The 20,196-nt window shown below is 29.3% G+C and overlaps 2 protein-coding genes across 2 annotated transcripts in view; one reads left to right on the top strand and one right to left on the bottom strand.

The window, feature by feature from the left end:
* Positions 1-20,196, top strand: part of LOC136977327 (ATP-binding cassette sub-family C member 4-like) — a 231,954-nt gene that overhangs the window by 67,847 nt on the left and 143,911 nt on the right. The window lies entirely within an intron of this gene.
* Positions 1-20,196, bottom strand: part of LOC136977278 (ATP-binding cassette sub-family C member 4-like) — an 81,132-nt gene that overhangs the window by 58,080 nt on the left and 2,856 nt on the right. The window contains exons 2-6 of the mRNA XM_067272741.1: positions 16,509-16,619; positions 10,818-10,923; positions 10,520-10,738; positions 2,177-2,266; positions 1,644-1,807 (exon numbers count right to left, since the gene is read on the bottom strand). Coding sequence (XP_067128842.1) covers positions 1,644-1,807; positions 2,177-2,266; positions 10,520-10,738; positions 10,818-10,923; positions 16,509-16,619 — 690 coding nt within the window. The remainder of the gene's footprint in view (positions 1-1,643; positions 1,808-2,176; positions 2,267-10,519; positions 10,739-10,817; positions 10,924-16,508; positions 16,620-20,196) is intronic.

Genomic DNA, 20,196 nt, shown 5'->3' with positions numbered 1-20,196 from the left:
GTTTTAAATACGATATTTTTCAATGCATTTTATTCGAAAAATTTATTAAAAAAATAATATATATCAGAACTGACACATAAACTTGATAATTTGTAACATTTTGTGAAAATTAACATTGTCTAGTTACATAGTTGTTTGCCGGCACTGAGCCAGAAAGATGTAGAATATTGTTTTGTACAATTCGATATAACACTTATGCATGTATGTTTATTCGTTGTGAAATTATCGCACATTATATCAAACATTTGTTTGATATCAAAATTTTATACTTCTATCAACTAATATAACGAATTATCATACTTTATTCACTTCATATCGAACGAGATTATATTTGTTGTTAATAAATTTTACAAAAATCGATATTTACCAAAGTAACGATGAATCGGTACCCTCGAAGTTTTGCTTAAGAAGCCAGGGTACCGATCGATCGGTGCCTTCGGGGACAAAGGGTTAATTAATGTTAATAACACAGATGTGTGACCATTATTTTCAATAAATATCGTACTAAATAATACAAATGTTTTAATCTCAATCATCACTTTATTTATTTCCCCCAAACATATTTATGTAGCTAAAATTAGTTTTAACTAATGTTAAAAGTTAAAAAGTTAATGTTTGATTTTAGTTTTATCTAAAATCAAAACATGTACAGCAGTAAATTCTAGTTTTAACTAGACAAAACGGGTTATAACAATGACATCCAGTAAAAACTAGTTTCAACTACTTAAAACGCGTTTTCACTAAAAACTGGTTTTTACTGTAACAGATACAGATAGAAATACTAATGAAATGACGAACACATAGCATTAAGTCTTTCATTCTTTGTTTGTAGTCAAAACTAAGGTTATGCAATAAAACTTTAAATATTTCTTCTAACATGACTATTTTTGCGACTTCTAGCGTTTGTCATGTCCATAAATTCAATGAAGTTTCTTACATCCAGTTGGATAATTCCTGTTACTGCTTTTAATTTTATTTACATATTTGCTTTACAGTTTCTTGCATGGTGTTTGTGAGATTCCAGCATTATTTTTTATATATTGCAAACATTTCGTCACACATATCGAACGTGTATGTATCACATTCTCTGTGACTCAAAATATAAGGATGATGTTGATTTGTTTTAGATACTTTTTCAAAAATCTAGAAAAACTCAATTTAAAAAATAAGTTACTCTCTGTGTAACATGCCATAGCAGAAATGAAGGGGTAAACATACATTACCTAATACTGTCTTGCACTCAACGATTTTCAATATCATTTGTAGTAAAAAGTTCTGTTTCTGCATCTCACTATTACCAACAAATAGCATATACCTTATGCACACTGTTCATTACCAAAAGAATATCTTTATTCTTTGATCTAAAATTAACTATTTTCTAGTAAGTTACCTTAGTAGTTTCTTTAGTACTTCGATTTTAATTTGTTGTAAAAATAAAACGAAGTGTGACTTATTAACTGCTTCGGCCATATAACAATTTATAATATCAGGTAATAAGGCTTAAATTTCAAACAGCATATGACATTTTATATATCATATATTTTGACATTATCTACATCGATAATAATCGATAATAAATGTATAATTTCTATATTTTATATATACATGTATAACACAAATTTAAAATTTAAAATAACAATTACCTGAATTTTGAATATAGTTTACTCAAAGCAATTTGTATAGGAATGAAGGTAAATACCGGTACAAATCCTACTAAAATAGTCCATCCATAATACTGCCACAATGTCGCTATCACAGTAACGATGCAAAACGGATTTGTAAATAAATAAGGAATACAAAAAATTTTCTGTAATAAAAAAATTTGAAATATGTAAAAATAACTATTAATCTATATCTATAATGAGAATGTTTGTTTATTTTTTTATAACTATTTCTGCTCTGTGGAACTAAGAGAGCCTCTTTCAGCAAGCTCATTATGAGTTTGACCATATATTATCAGCTATCGTGATTCTTTATAATGTGCCTATAGTTCCTATTGTAGCCATTACAGGTATATAACATAAAATATGAAATAAGTTAGAAAGTATATATTAATTAATTAATCTCTCGTTGTATTATGCATAGAAAAAATTATTTTCACTAACATGTAACTTTCGTATAGAAGAAAAATACCATTAAACTAATTCATACGTTTAAAAAATCATTTTCAACTTACATTTTGAAATTTGCTGACATCATTGGCCAGAAGATTTACCGTTCGTCCTATATTCGCTTTTTCTAGAGACGAAGGGCTTAACCTAACTGCCTGCATATAAAAATTTTATACTAAATAAATATTTTCAGAAAGTTATATTAAGCTACAATGAAAAATATGTTTCTTAAACAAAAATGTTCTTAAACGCATTCGTTTCAAAAATTTATTTTTCATGAATTTCTGAAAAAAATCGGAAAAAGTAAATACCTTCCTAAAAGTTCCAAACCCAGGAAACATTCTCACTTTACAATATATGATCCATAGATCTGGCATTGAATTTGGAGATATTGAGACATTGAGTAACAGCGTTTTTTTTTGCTTGCAATTTTATAAACGTTTACGATCAGCGCTTCAAAAATGAATCTAAAAAGCAATAGCAAATCTAATAGTAGACTAGAATGCAAGAAGTGTTTCTCTTTCACCATGGAAACTAATTTAGACATCAAGAAAGCGCTTTATGTGAAAAAACTTCATTTTAAATATATGCCAAAAAGCAGCTGAAAGCAGTTAAACGAGCGTAATTTATAGGTAAATGCAATGAATGATCACACACTAAAAATAAGCAGTTATTCTGTGTACCAATATATTGTTTAAGTTACTTTTCAACTTACATAAAATCTAAACTGTTTGAAGGTAGATGAGTATCTGGGTATTATTGGCATTACACTAGATCATGATTGTTATATTATTTCTGCTGGCTAATTAACAATTATCGAAATAATTAAAATTAGTAGTAACGGTTTGGGAAGCTTTGAATCACATAAATGAATTTTTCGTAATCGAATTTCAGTCAAAAAAGTTTTAATTTCATCATAATTTATTGATGATTTTAATTTTTTAATATTAGAAGGTAATTAGCATAAATTACAAAGTGTCGTGTTTCATCTTCGCTCCCGTTCAAGTTTATTGCTCTAGGCACGCGCCGATGTTTGTTTTTAGTTCTACTGGTGATTAGGCTTTTATTTCAACCTCGTCCGTTTTGGTTACAGAAGATGGGGAGACGGGCGTCACGTGATCGCTTACCTCACATTTTACCACAGAAATTACCTTACCTTGAAAGTTTTATTTTTTTTCTCAATTTTAATTATTATTAACTATCTTTTTTTGATGGATTCTCATACTTATATGTGTTATGAAGTTGTAGATATTTTTTTAATTAAGTTTTACAAATTTATGTTTTTTTCTTCGATTTTTATATATAAAATATACGAAAATTCAGATATTTATTAAAATTTATCAGAAATGCTAAACTATAAGTACAGTGTGTTTTACAATACTATTACGAACAGATATCGTCAATTATTTTATAAACATATTTATAATTTTAATTTTTATAAATTATTTAAATTGATGCAACGCGAAGCGCTCAGAATCAATTAATTACTGTCGCGCGTTATTAAAGATGGCGATGGGACTCGATTCAATTACTTCTTCATTTCAGATGTTAATTAAAAAGTGTTATTTTCATATAATATTAAATAGTGTATGTTTATTATAATTAATAAATCTATATAGGAATAATATATATTAATTACTGAGTGTATTTAAAAAATAAAAAAAACGGAACAAAAATATAATAGAAAAAAAATGTTTATACTATACCAAAATGTTTTTTACATCTATTCTATTAGATCTATAATAATCCTAACGATGGTGGACTTCACGCCGATCTCTGAATAAGCAAGAGACGAGAAAATTGACATCCAGGCGACACTTAACGCCTAGATGTCAATTATCTCGTCTCTTGCTTACATCTATTCTACTTTCAATACAAGAGTTATATAAATAATAATTAAGTTTATTTACATTCTTAGAACAATAATACATATTTGAAAAGACGGCAAACAAAAAAAAACCCTCATAAAACCCATATGATCTATAAGTATTAAACCAACAGCAATAAAAGAATATTCCAATTCATGAAAGACAAAATATAGGGGAAAAAATGTATTTTATAAAACTTAACATTTTCGATGCTACATTTTTATGTGCATAGTTCATATGTATTTTACAAGCGATTTTTTATATCGTCTATTGAAATGTGTACTATTGTACATGTGAGATTCCAGACAGGGTCCAAATACCTCGCAAAACGTAAGAGAAATAGAAAAATTTCTCTAGAAAAAGGACTATGTAACATCAATATGTCGTGAAGGTACGAAATAAACAACGTAAGTCGCAGGTGTGACTTGATCATAGGTGTTAAATGTCAAACAAAAAGATTGAACTTCGACTTGGACGCTTGTATCAACGACAAAATTTATATAAAACGCAAAAACAGCATGGCCGGGGAGAAGAAAAAACAATCGCGTGATGGTCATAAAAATGTCATTACATCCTCGATTTCTCTACTATCTAACAGAATAAAATACTCGTTGGTGTAATAAAAAATGAAATTTTTATTATATTTTCTGTAATTTGATTTGTAAATGCAAAAATTAAACTTAAAAAACATCAACTCACTATAAATAATTTTATTTATTGACATCAGATTTATTAAATTTCACGAAATTGTATTATTTTTAACCTCAGAGTAGTAAAGCTTGTTTTTTCTAGCAAAAATAATAGACTCGCTAGTCCTCAACTGTCAAAAAGAAGAAACTACTAATCGCTTTATTACTTTGTTTTCAAAAACTCCCCTTTCTATCAGCTGATAGTAAAATGGCTAACAAATTGTTTACTTTCACTTAGAAAAATGTGATGATGTCATAAAACTTTATAAAAACATTTAAAAATACCAATGGAAAAATTTAAATTATTTCTGATCAAATTTCAGTTTATTAGAAGTAATTCACTTTAAAATAACGCCATTATAAACAAAGAAGCGCGCGCGCGCGCCACCGCTGCGGCTATTTTTAGTAACAACAACTGGCGGGAAATTTGAAAATTGAAATCCGAGATAACGCGCGCCATAGTGCCGATTTGGCACCAATAATTAATTAAAAATAACGGAACGCTTTAAGCAAAAAATGAATAGCGCATCATAAAATTGAAGAAAAATTAGATCAAGCGTAAAAATTTTTTCAGATTTCGGACAAAGAAGTTAAACGAACGTAATTTATAGGTAAATGCAATGAATGATCACACACTAAAAATAAGCAGTTATTCTGTGTACCAATATATTGTTTAAGTTACTTTTCAACTTACATAAAATCTAAACTGTTTGAAGGTAGATGAGTATCTGGGTATTATTGGCATTACACTAGATCATGATTGTTATATTATTTCTGCTGGCTAATTAACAATTATCGAAATAATTAAAATTAGTAGTAACGGTTTGGGAAGCTTTGAACACAAAATGAATTTTTCGAGTAAATTTCGAGTAAATTAAATTAAGAATACAGATAATTTGTTGAGTAACACGACAATAGGATGCAAAAGTTTTATTATCAAAACTGGTATTAATTTTTTGAAATTATGTTTAAGGGTTTTTAAATTAATTATCTCAACTACGACAATTTGAAATAATATAACACTGAAATTATTTTGAAAGATTTTTATTTTTACATTATATTAATACAGTTCGTTTAAGTGTTTCCAGTTTTTCTTTCAGTTTATCTAAAGTATGACATTTTTTTGCAAGTAAGTGCAAAAGTAAATTTTGGTGATTGTTGACGATATATTCTAGATCTAAGTTTTGATATTTTAATATGTGACACCAAGAAAGTTGGCTTTGGAACTCGTCAATAAATTGTTGGTCAAGTTTTTGGTAATGAGAAACAAAATTCCAGTTTAAATATCTTTTAATTTGCGTAAATTCTCTGTTTTTAATTGTTGGTATTTTAAAAATTTTTTTATGTCTAATTTATGTATGAAATTGGCAATAAAATCATCCTGAAATTCGGCAATTTTATTCCAATCAAGATGATCAGGAAAATAGGTTAAGAAATGTTTGTGTAATTTCTGATATTGGCAAATTAAAATCCCATTTTGCATAATCGATATGTTGTGTAATAAACGAGACAGTGAATTTGTAATTATTCCATATGTATTTGCAATTTAACTTATCCGCGAATTCTGAAATAAATGTGTGAGATTAATCGTTTCGGCGACTGATGATATCCCAATCAACATAATTTTTAAAATGACAAATAGTACGTTTTTCTAATGGCGAAGATGAGAAAGTTTCCCAGTCAAAGGGGAAATTTATAATAAAATTTCTATTTTACGAAAAAGAAAATTTATTTTACTTAATGAAATAGATGTACTGTCATTTGGACATTACAGTTTCTACTTTTAGTTCTTGCAGATATTCTGATATCATTATCATCTTCTACGCAATACGGATTTTAATAGTATACAAAAAAACCTACTTATGTAATACGTAGCATCTGTAGTAAAACTTATCCCTGTTTAAAACAGGCATGTAAGAAGGCTGCACCATTAAAATTACCTTCAAATAAAACATACAAATTTAAATTTTTATACAATAAATGATAAAATAACATTTCCAATAATTTCAAATATTTTATAAGATGTGATTGTATGAAATGAAATAATAAATAATAATTTTTATTTTCTAGATTTGTATATTTTATAAAACTATCCGAAAATGTAAAAATCCCGAAAAAGGCTGTGCGGGAGCAACTGGATCTGATCTATTTTGTAATAACAACGTTGAAATTAATCGGATTGAAAAAAATCTAATAATTACCGATCTGGCTATTGAAATGCCTAAGAATTGGTGTGGTAGAAGAGTCCCGAAATTTTCTTTATCTTTAAATAACATCTTAATTAATGCAGAAGTAATTGATTGTGACCACGAAAACATAGGTGTCCTGATACATAATTTCGGACAAGAAAATGTTACTATTAGAGTTGGAACAGCTATCGCTCAAATAATTTTTGAGAAAAATATGTGAGATCCGCAGATTAACAGATTAATTATTTTAAAATATTATAACAAAATATTTTATTTCTTTGATAAAATTTTAACAAAAAGGATGTACACTTTTCGCTTCCGAGAAAGAAGGAAGCGAACTTCCTTTCTAGGCTGACTAAAAACTATTCACTGTCCTATTATGTGAGTCAGTTACACAGCCGTCTCTATTAAAAGTGGCGTCTTCCCACCATTCCGGGCAGATCTCCGTAAGAAGATTGCCGTATGTAAATTCGCGCAGTTCATTGAACCCGAACTGGCCACATAAGCGCATATAGAAAACATAAACCATGATGTATACCGAGCGCATAGGAGATTGATTCATCCGATTCTGCATTCTTCAGAATATTTATCAATACGTCGATACTTAAGAAGATCAAATCTCAAATAAATGTAGTATAATATTAGAACGTTTGTAAGCTCTCTCTTTCTCTCTCATTTACACAAGGCACAGAAATACAGTAGAGCGTCGATAAGTGGAACGTCGGTAAGTGGAATGGCCGGAAAGTGGAACGATTTTCAGTCGGACTGTGTCGTGCTGAATCGAATGTTTTTGATACTAAATTTACTTCTAAAGTATAATTTTCATGTTTTTTATATTCTTTAATATATTTATTTTGTTTGTACAAAATGCAGAAATAATTTTTAACGATACGATAGCCTCGATGATTATTATAAAAATTTTCGTTAGGCTTAAAATCGACGAAAATTCAACACGAAGCGACACGCAACGGCGAAAAATTCAACAGGAAGCAATACGCAACGGAGAAAAATTTGAACATCGGACAGGTTAATGTATTTTTTCGCACAAAGTCGGAAACTGGAACAAATCATTAACTGGAAGGACCCCAGTCCCCAATTGGTTCCACTTATCGACGCTCTACTGTATAGGTATAGTTAGATATAAGCTCGTTTAAATTCCATTGTATCTTCAATGTTATCTTATGCCATATTTAGAGATATGTATATAGTTTGTTCCATTTTTTCTTTAAATATTGGTTGTATTGTTTATTCCACTTCTCTCATTTATTGAGCCAGGACTATTTATCACTCACGCAACACTCATAAAAACAGCCCTCTTTTTTAATAACAGTTTATGCGTGTTAGTCAACAAAATTGACTATCTGGTGTCAGCGCTCTGACAGGAGACGGTAGTTATACGATCGTCTAGTATCCGCATTTTTCACTCATAAATCCTTTGACAAGAGGGCCAGTTTACCCGAGTGAACAGCCGATTTAGTTGTACACGAGTACTTTCAAACCTCTGTATTCCGGCCAGCCCCTCACATATGCATCCAACTCTTATACAAACGACTTCATTAGATTTCATTGACAGAGATGAAAAAGGCTTTGTGGAATGTACTGAAATTAACTTTTCTCAAAGATAATTTTGTACTCAATTTAATTCTGTATCCAATTTGAATGTTGTATCCCATTACATAGCAGATAAACAAATAATAGCAACATAAACATAGCTAAATAAACAATATTTCCTAATATAAAAGAATTGTTTGTTTCTTTATAGACAATACTGAATTCCACTTTGACTGGGAAGCTTTCTCATCTTTGCCATTAGAAGAACATATTATTTGTTACTTTAAAAATTCTGTTAATTGGGATATCATCAGTCTCTGAAACGATTTATTTCAGAATTCGTGGATATGTTAAATTGTGAATACGAATGGAAAAATTACATTTTCACTGTTTCATTTACTACGCAACATATCGATTACGCAAAATGGGATTTAATTTGCCAATATCAGAAATTACATAAACATTTCTTAACCTATTTTTCGAATCATCTTGATTGGAAAAAATTGCCGAATTTCAAACTCTTTCGGATGAGTTTATTACCAATTTCATACATAAATTGGATATAAAAAAGTTTTAAAATACCAACAAATAAAAACCGAATTTACGCAAATAAAAATGTTATGTAAACTGGAATTTGTTTCTCGTTACCAAAAACTCAGCCAACAATTCATTCACGTATTCCAGTCAACTTTCTGGGTGTCACATAGTAAAATATCAAAACTTAGATCTACAATATATTGTTAACAATCACCAAAATTTACTCCTGCACTTATTTGCAGAAATGTGTTACTTTAGATAAACTGAAGGAAAACGAGTGAACAAATAAACTCTATTAAATAAACAAACTGTATTAATATAATGTAAAAATAAAAATCTTTCAAAATAATTTCAGTGTTATATTATTTCAAATTGTCGTAGTCGAGAAAATAATTAATTAAGAAAGTCTCAAACATCATTTTAAAATATTAATACCAGTTTTGATAATAAAACTTTGGCATTCTATTGTCATGTTACTCAACAAATTATTTGTAATCTTAACTCCTTAATTCCCCTATTTTCCCCGTTAAAATTGAAATTAATGATTAAGAATAATTAAAAATAATTAAAAAATAATAAAAACGAAAAAAAAACGAAAGAAATGTGTTAATTTTGAAGAAAAAGCTTCAAAGTACAATTTCCTTTTTCTCGCCTATCCGCGAAATCTGACACTGATGAGTCATTGTTTACACAGCTGGATGACCTTGAGAACAGCTGGTGTCGTCTTTCGCGGGACATTCTCATGAAACTCTCGGGAGGAGAAGGGTAAAAAGTAGGGTGAATACTAGATGGTGGTATATTTCTAAATATTTTTTTTTAATTACGATTTTAATTGATATTTCCGACCCCCCCGACTTAATTAAACGTAATTATAAAAAAATCTATTAATTAAAAAAATTAAAAAACTATTGGATGTTGTTTTTGACATCAGAAAATAGCTTTAAATAACTTTACCGAAGTAAAATCGACGCACTAGAAGTTTAGAAGGATGAATGAAGTTCCATAAAAAAATCCCATAAAAAAACAATTAAGCGTTAATTACGGTCATTAAAGGTTAATTAAAATCGCAATAAAATTTTTTCGCGCGGGTAAAAATTTTTCAAAAAATTTGGAGACTTAGAAAACATTCCAAAGATCAAAAAATTTTTTTTCGGGTCCCAAAGTACCGTTTTTTTGTAACGCTATAAAATTTTGTCCGAGTTATCTCGGATTTGGACGTCTATGCACGTCAATGGTCGTTAAGGGGTATAATTTACTCAAAATATACTCGAAAAGTTCATTTTGCCATCAAAGCTTTCCAAACAACTATTAACGTTCAATTATTATTTTTTTAAAAATTATCCATTTTCTAAAATTAAATGAAATAAAATATTTTATGTGTAAAAATAGCTGGAAAGTGAAATGATATTTGTATGTAATGTTTATTTAAGTAGAATTAATAAGCCATCAATGAAGGCTATTATTTACAAACGTGGAGTTCTTAGGTCTGTTATTAATGTTCTCTCTTAAAATACTTCATTATATGAAAAATAACAATGTAACCATAATTATAATACATTATATTTAATACTAACCTTTCTATATATAACTGTGCAAAAAGCTATCTTTAATTTCATTCCATATACATCTGTGATATAATAATTAATATTATATATAATCGAATAAATTGTTGTCATTACGAAAAGTCCTGAAACTATTAGATAAATATTGTATTGATTACATCCCAATTTCATGTCGAAACATTGAACTGTTAATCCTGATAAGTACGCTTCACCTGCAATTACCACTGTTTGCTGCAAATATAAATAAATAACCGTTATTTCGTTAATTATAATATATGCTTAACATATCTGAAACTGATTGTCATAGTACCTGGATGAGTGCAAGTAAAAGTACTATTAAGTATTTCCATCCAACAAATCGTAATGATGCTTTCAACATGCTTACATTTTTTTTCTGTAGTTCCTTCTTCCACTCTCTAAAAAATTAAAAATTAAATCCTTTTTTTAAGCTCGTATATACATCAAACATGTTGGATCTTTCTCCCAGCTCCTTTCGAAACTGAGATGGAGTTATCAGTTTACCCTCTAGTTATCCTCCTAGCATTTGGCTTAAAACGTACCAATATGTGCAACGCTATTTGTATATGGGTACACATATTTTCTAAAAAGTTATAAAGTTAGCATATAATTTCTGATCACAAAGTCTACTATACAAATATTATGCCAAATAAAAAGTTAATTAACATTTTTATAAATGTTTTGTTTAGTTACAGTAATAAGTAAGATCTACACAAAAATATTGAAACATAAGCGAGATATAGTCATTTTATTGTCGAACTTGAAAAACACCGCAATCGATGTGCGAGCAAATATCGAGAACATCACTACCTAAATGTTTACAAATAAAAGATTAAACAAACAAATGAAAATTTAGATTTTACTAGAATATTTCGAGCGATGGGTATTTTTAATTTAGCTATTCGATTTTTGAAAGTGTTTGGCTATATTGCATAAAAATTAAAAATAAAATTATTGAAATCTCTCTAAAGAAACAAATGAAATGTTACAGAAAAAATACTTCTGATTATAATAAAACAATTACTTTGTTAACGTAGTAGGTGTGGATGCTGTGAATATTAATCTTGTGTGAATCGTCTTTGTAAGCCAAGTAATGAAATTGGTAGACGCTCCAACAGCAAACGATTAGGGAAACTTAGTTTATTTATTGATATGCATTTCGGGTTGGTTTATTTTCCAACCCCTCTTCAGTTCTGTTAAGGAAATTACAAAAAACATTGAGGTTTCCGACAGTATTTAGGATCACGTAAATTGGAAAATAATAAACATAGAAACTTACATATTATAAAGCTGATGCGTTATTATAAGTTGGTACAATTTTTATAATTTTTTTCCGTATTTTTAACAGGAGTGTTACATTTACTACAACAAAAAATTTGTGATTTAATACAATATAAACAAATTTGTGATTTAATACAATTGTTAAAAATATATATATTTATATACAGTTATACATTTTATATTATTTAAATACAAACTTACATTTGGAGTGCAGGTGTTATGTTCATGATGAGAGTGAAGATGGGTAAAGACCGGAGTTTAACGGGACTTGACTGCTTACTGACATGTGTTGTAAGGTTACCGAAAGCTAAGGCAATCTGAACAGTGGGGTGTGCTGTAAATGATGTTTAACGGATGGAGGTGTCTTTTATTAGTTGGTACCATTGGGGGTTTATTGTCATACCCTCAGAAATATTACTGAGTTGCTCTTTAGGGTGTTTTTTGATTTCAATATGTTCTTTAAACCTCCGTTTGTAAGGATCTTTTTCAGAATGTAAAATTTTGATGTTGTTTCTATTAATTTGGCAGTTATTTTCAATTGTGTGGGTGTACCAAGGGGAAGTGTTATGTTTAAGGCGGATAGCAGCTTCATGTTCTTTGATTCTAGTATCTAATATACGGCCAGTTTCACCAATATAAATTTTCGGGTCATGGCAGTTGCATTCAAGTTTGTAAACTGTTCCGATACTATTAAGGATGTCTGTCTTATTGTTGTATTGTTTGTTGATGTTGTGGTGTATGGAGTTGGATATTTTGTTGGTCAATGATGGAGCTAAGCTGATGTTGTCATTTTTAAGGATGTTATTGCATTTGTCAAAGATATTTTTTATATATGGGAAGGGTTTATATAATTTGTCTGGCTTTACCAAGGAATAGCGAATGATTATAAATATAAAAAAGATATGAAACTCCACAAGTTATTCTCATATTCAACACCAAGGGGAAAAAGACGCGTGGTTGAATAATTTAATCATAAACCAATCGACTGTAAAAATAACGCAATATGTAAGGTGTCTCCTGGCACTGGGTCTCGAATACAACCTCCCTGTCAATAATATAACCACTAACATGATCGCCAACATTGATAAATGCGTCCAAGATTTAACAATTAAAAAAGAAGAAAAAGGTAACTTAATCGCTACGATCATCCATACGTTAAAATCCAGTAAGCAAAATAGTAAACATAAAATCAACAAATATAAAGCTTATTTAAATAATACCATAAAATTCCTCAAAACCAATAATCTTTCAATAATTAAAGCTGACAAAACCGACCAACTGATCATAATAGATATTAACAAATTAAAAAAAAACGATTGAACAGATTAATAACATAAATTACATTAAATTAAATAACAACCCATACGAAGAAATAAAAAAGGAGTTAACTAACATAATTAAGCACATGTACCTTAATAATAAAATTACCGAATAAAACAAATATCATATTTTTAATTTCAAAAATAATAGGACCCCCAAACTAAATATTAGATTAAAAACCCACAAAATTGAAGAAAAATACAGACCTTTAGTCGATTTTAGATTCTCTATACTTTACAATTTAGAACAATATATCAAACAACATTTAACAGTCATAGACTACTCTCATCACAGCGTAAAAAAGGCCGATGATGTTATTAATAGAATACTGAAATTGAAAAAAGAAAACACTGACAAATTAATAAGCCTAGACGTTATCAATATGTATCCAAACATAAAATGGAAATTAATTGAAGAAAGCCTTATTAAACAAAATGTAGATAAAACTTTTATTAACCTGATACAATTTGCATACGAAAAAAACTATTTTAAAGTTAATGAAGACTATTATAGGCAAATAGATGGCATCAGCATGGGATCAAAGATGGGGCCTAAGCTAGCTGAGTTAGTCATGAAAAACATAGATGAAAGAATAAACTATATCCCAGGCATAAGACTAGTTATTAGATATGCAGATGACTACTTACTCATATACAACAACAAAATAACAAACGATAATATTATCCTCAACATCGCTAACAATATTAACGGAAACATCCAATTTGACTTAGAAACAGAAAACAATAACAAAATTAATTACCTGGACATAACAATCACGAACACACCTAATAAGTTTTCCTTTACAACATACAAAAAACCCTGTAATGTTAACAAAACCGTCAACTACTACTCATATCTTCCAGAAAATATTAAAAAGAATATTTTTATCATGGAACTAAAAAACATTTACACAAGAACTACTGATGATAATAACCGGAAAAACAAATTAAAAGAACTTGAAACTAAATTTTTACTTAACGACTACCCCAAATCGAAATTAAACACATGGCAAAAACAATACTGGCTACACAGATATAACACCAAACACAAACCAGACAAATTATATAAACCCTTCCCATATATAAAAAATATCTTTGACAAATGCAATAACATCCTTAAAAATGACAACATCAGCTTAGCTCCATCATTGACCAACAAAATATCCAACTCCATACACCACAACATCAACAAACAATACAACAATAAGACAGACATCCTTAATAGTATCGGAACAGTTTACAAACTTGAATGCAACTGCCATGACCCGAAAATTTATATTGGTGAAACTGGCCGTATATTAGATACTAGAATCAAAGAACATGAAGCTGCTATCCGCCTTAAACATAACACTTCCCCTTGGTACACCCACACAATTGAAAATAACTGCCAAATTAATAGAAACAACATCAAAATTTTACATTCTGAAAAAGATCCTTACAAACGGAGATTTAAAGAACATATTGAAATCAAAAAACACCCTAAAGAGCAACTCAGTAATATTTCTGAGGGTATGACAATAAACCCCCAATGGTACCAACTAATAAAAGACACCTCCATCCGTTAAACATCATTTACAGCACACCCCACTGTTCAGATTGCCTTAGCTTTCGGTAACCTTACAACACATGTCAGTAAGCAGTCAAGTCCCGTTAAACTCCGGTCTTTACCCATCTTCACTCTCATCATGAACATAACACCTGCACTCCAAATGTAAGTTTGTATTTAAATAATATAAAATGTATAACTGTATATAAATATATATATTTTTAACAATTGTATTAAATCACAAATTTGTTTATATTGTATTAAATCACAAATTTTTTGTTGTAGTAAATGTAACACTCCTGTTAAAAATACGGAAAAAAATTATAAAAATTGTACCAACTTATAATAACGCATCAGCTTTATAATATGTAAGTTTCTATGTTTATTATTTTCCAATTTACGTGATCCTAAATACTGTCGGAAACCTCAATGTTTTTTGTAATTTCCTTAACAGAACTGAAGAGGGGTTGGAAAATAAACCAACCCGAAATGCATATCAATAAATAAACTAAGTTTCCCTAATCGTTTGCTGTTGGAGCGTCTACCAATTTCATTACTTGGCTTACAAAGACGATTCACACAAAATTACTTTGTTATTTGACCCATCTCCAACCGAAAAGGTAGTACAGTAGAACGTCTATATTCGTCAACCTCTGTATTCGTAATATTCGATATTCGTTACATTTTGATGACTTTTTTATTTTTCCATATTTGTCAGCATTTTCTGTATTCGTTGTTATTCCCAACACCAGAAATTGCACTACAATCGCAGGCCCGCGCGGATCAGCTAGCCGTGTTAGCTAACTGTAGTTAATCAGTCTAGTTTGTGTGGTCGTCGTGTGTGTTGTTGAGTTATTGAAAAATAATCAATGCGAGAAACCAAGTGCCAATAGCCCCAAGTGGCACCGAAATGTTACTATATTCAACCAAAATAGAGATGCATTCAATGATAATGTAATTGCTCACTTCAGAAACGTTTTAAAAAGCATACAAAAACACACAACACTGGAAAGTTCTTTATTAAATCGAGTGCTATTGAATCATTAGCTAAACAGACCTCATGGTCATAATTGGAATTACCTAATGTTTTAATTGATGTCTTCTTCTAAACAATAATACTATATTATTAATATTACTGTTCTTTCCCTTCTACCACTATACTCTACTTATTTGGTACAATAAAAATAATGTTTTACAAACAACATAATTTTTATTCTTGTAGCTTTTTTCAGCATGGGAACGGATTATTGAATATCCGTTATTTATTATGAGAAAAATAGTTTCTATATTCGTCATATTCCATATTCGCTAGGTCCTTAGGAACAGATTAATGACGAATATAGAGGTTCCACTGTATTTTTTCAGCGTCAAAAAACAATTAGCGGTTTATCCACATTTGCATCGAGATGAATCCTGTTCTATTATTTCGTGGAAGAGAGTGAAGAAACATTACTCGAAAAATAGCATTTTCCTTTACGTTTATTTTTATTATTTATTCTGAAAACAAAAAATAAACACATGAAACTCCTACATGCTATATATTATCTCAACTTACATCCATCTATATGGGTTTGTGTTAAATTTCACAGGAATTTTTAATGTTGTATGGTGATGACAGGAAACCTGCATTCTCTTGTTGGAAAGTAATAGACCATGCCTCACCCTATTGTTAACGTCAATAGACTGATATTTGTTCAATAACTCTGTATACAAAAGTATTATTCTTGTAAAAAGTAGGATAAATGACAAAGTAAAAAGAGAATAATATTCCTGGTATATTTTTAATAATATAGAATAAGGTTTAATTATACATTTTATTACGAATTTCTTAACTTACGTTTCAAATAAATCTCCAAGATACTCTGAAGTATGATATTTTGAAGTTTCATATAAATCTTCTTCTGTTAAAAATCGCTTTCTTCCTTTATTTATTATTGGGAAAATCCAACTGAGAAAGAAATAATACATTATTATTGAAAAGTAATTAAGGTACTAACGTTAAGAAGTGACTTCGAAAAGAGTTAAGAATGTTAAATTGCAACACAGCAAATAAACTGTATATGATAAATTACTTTCATGTAATTACAAAGGTTAAAGTTTGCAGACATGTACAGAACAATATTTTTATGAATTTGTTTAATAATGATTAATAATGATAAACAATATGAGGACATAAAGGACAAGAATGTCCAATATAAAATCCTGTACTGGATAAAAAATTACAACATAAAACTACTTTTTATAATATTGTAGGCTTAATTAATAAATGTTATTTTGCTATTTTCTGGAATGTCATATAATAAAATGCATTCATTCTGTCTAGTGAATAAGCATAGGTCAAATCATGGCTTTTGGTTTCTCGGTCTGTCAAAAAGTACACCTTACGACTCCTTGAAAACAAATTAAGTCTATTTATTTAACACTATTTACAGAGATACACAGCAATACACCTTGATTACTTTAACTACATGGTCTTAGTGCAGACTACTCTTTTCACTACACAGTTTTAGGCTAGGCTCTTCGTTCCAGCAGTCGCGTTGCTTCATATCTAAGTTATAAATCCTTGGCCAAAAGTAATCAAAAGTTGAGTTTTTTATTGGGTTCACCTTTGTTGCTGACTGTCCAGGATAATGCCAACCGTCCCTTATCAGAAAACGAGCTTCGACAAGTGAAAACTAAACTTAGCTTGTTACCACTCAAAACCTCCTTGACAGGAATATATGGTAAATATCTTCGGTAATTGAATCAGTGTTTTCTGAAGAATATAATGTTTATTATCAGTTAGTCCATCGCTGTAGAGCAGAGTTGCCAGATAATAGGAGATAGTTATGGCCGAATATATATGACATATTGGCCGAATTATCCCAAAAAGAGAAATTATTTATAAGACATTAGAGAATACACAAAAACAGAAAATTTTATTGAGATAAGTTAAACGAAAATAACTTAACCCATTCGTTTATACATATAACATATACAATTTACAGGAACATCGTTATGTGTATCGTCTTTGTATATATTTGCTATAATTTTCTGTGAAGTAGATGCAACCGCATTTCTACCGTTGTGGGCGTAATGTATGTTTGATTTGAAATTATTTAAAATTGTATGTAGAACATTGTAAATTTCTTCTCTTGCAGGAGAAGAAATTTACAATAATGTTACCTTGATTCTAATAATTGCACCTAAAAGATGAAATTGCAATATGTTTCTTGTTTTTGTTTTTACTGCAGTTATACTAAGAGAAAATATTCATTCAACAATTGCATTGCTTACAAGACAATTACAAGACAATTAATCGCATATTTTGCTATTGTTTTGAAGTTTTGGTGACGATCAATACCAAGCTACAGTTTGATTGTGTCTTTTGGAATTTTGTTGTTTTCAAAAAACATTTTTTGCTGTCCAGTCTGTTAGACTAATTTTCTATATTGTTGCTCAATTTTACAGAAATTGTTTGTAGCTAAATATAACATAAGTAAACTGAAAATTTCTCTTTGATTTTTGACTTAATTTTGACTTTGAATATTTTTTTCAAAAATTAAGCAATTTGAAAACATTAATCGCATCGCATAATGTGGATTGCAATTGGTCGATAGCCGCAATAATAAATAGACAAAATCTTATTTTAACTTCAAAAACTATATCTCGCTTTTCTCTAGCACTATGTCTTCTGTTTCTTCATGAATTCATTTACATAACCATTACCTTTTTGCTTAAATTTGGTTTCATAAACAATATTTTCCACAATTTTTCAGTATCATCAGTGTTGTAAATTCTAATGCATAGTTTTTCCGAGTAGATCTAATTCATTAGAGTCTAATGAATTGATTTAATTAAAATAAAATAAAAATTAAAATAAAATTGATTTGTATAAACTGTCTGATCATTAGACAGTTTATACAAATCAATGTTAGGTGACTGTAACATTGCATTCACAGATTCAAAATTTTTCGCAATGGGTGTATCAAACAAAACATACAAATAAATCATTTTATCTGGAACTAGCTTGATTTTATGCATAAACTTCAATGATAGAATGGAATATCCTCATTATTTGTCATCTGTTACTGGTGACCGGCTTTGTCAGTTTTGAAACATTCTATTGAAAACGATAGACAGTAAGAAAATTTTTATTTTTACGGTAAATAAATTGTACGGTAAATAAATCGTTTATAACACATACGAAACGTTTTTCACCCTATTCACGAGTCTTCATCAGGTGGTTCTAGCGTTCACTTTTAAAATAACAAAATGCGTTTGACCCAAATTTTTGAATTATCGAGTATTGAAATTTAATTACATAGATATTTAAAATAATCTGACCAATACAAATCTTCGAAACAATGTTAACAACAAATGCATAAACGCCTGAAATGCAAAATATTATTGATGGCTTTCAGATATGCCACCAAAAAGCAAATTAAGGCGCGTTGCAAAGATATAAAGCTACCCCAATTTTCAGAATAATAAATTTTTACCAAACGTAAACAAGAAATTAAAAACAGGAATAAATGTACATGTAAAAAAATTACTTATTTTATTTAAAATAAAAAATAAAAAGGAAAGTATAAATTTTTTATTTAAAACATCAAAAACAATGGTGTTGTAAAATATAAAGCCAATGCCATATAATAGTGAGTGAACCATTTTTAACACAATAACCTTGTAAAATCTATCTTTCATAGAGTTAACAAGATGTTGCAGCATATTTAAATTGACTTTTTAAATAAAATTACAATTACAGCTTTGAGATTTTCAATACTGTGGTATTATTATTCTCCTGTATAGTTGATAGATTGCATACATTTTCTATAAGATCCAAATCACGGAAACTAGAAGGCCGATACATGACCTGAATGACGTTATTCAGCAACCACTGATAAGTGAAGTTTGCATTGTGAATTGGTTCATTATCTTGTTGAAATTACCAGAAAAGACCATCACCGTTTCCTCCAAATGACAGAAGATATACATTCTTAATGTTTTGATATACAACTGCCTCCCTACATCCCTTTATGAACGTTAAATTGATTTTTCCGGACCGTACAAAACCTGCCGAAATCATAACTGATCTTTCTTCTTTCTGACACACTTAACAAAGAAAAACTCCTCTCTTCTAAGATATTGTCAAAAAATTGCCAATCGTTAGGACCATTAAAATTGAACATATTTTTATCAGTCCGAAAACTTCACATCATTTTGAAGTTTATTACATTTTGTCTTTGTTTAACATTATTCTTTTTGTTAGGTGGTGTTTCAGATATGATGCTGTTTTTCTATTTTTATACACTAGACGTTTTGCTGATTTTACTATCTGAAAAAGTGTGGATTTGGGAATATTGACATCAGGCCTTTGTGATATTTCACCTAATAATTGTTTCTCCTATTGATATTTCTCGGAAAATTCCTGATTTTTGTTTTATTATCAACTTGGAAGGCCATCCTATTTGTTTTTCCCCATATTGCACACTAAGTTTAATATAATTCGCCACAAAACAAGATCTCTTCAGCTGCTTTGCAAT

This window comes from Centruroides vittatus, unplaced genomic scaffold (assembly GCF_030686945.1).
Source record: "Centruroides vittatus isolate TY-2023 unplaced genomic scaffold, ASM3068694v2 contig_453, whole genome shotgun sequence".
Lineage (NCBI taxonomy): Eukaryota > Metazoa > Arthropoda > Arachnida > Scorpiones > Buthidae > Centruroides > Centruroides vittatus.
This window is presented reverse-complemented; position numbering and strand designations above follow the sequence as displayed.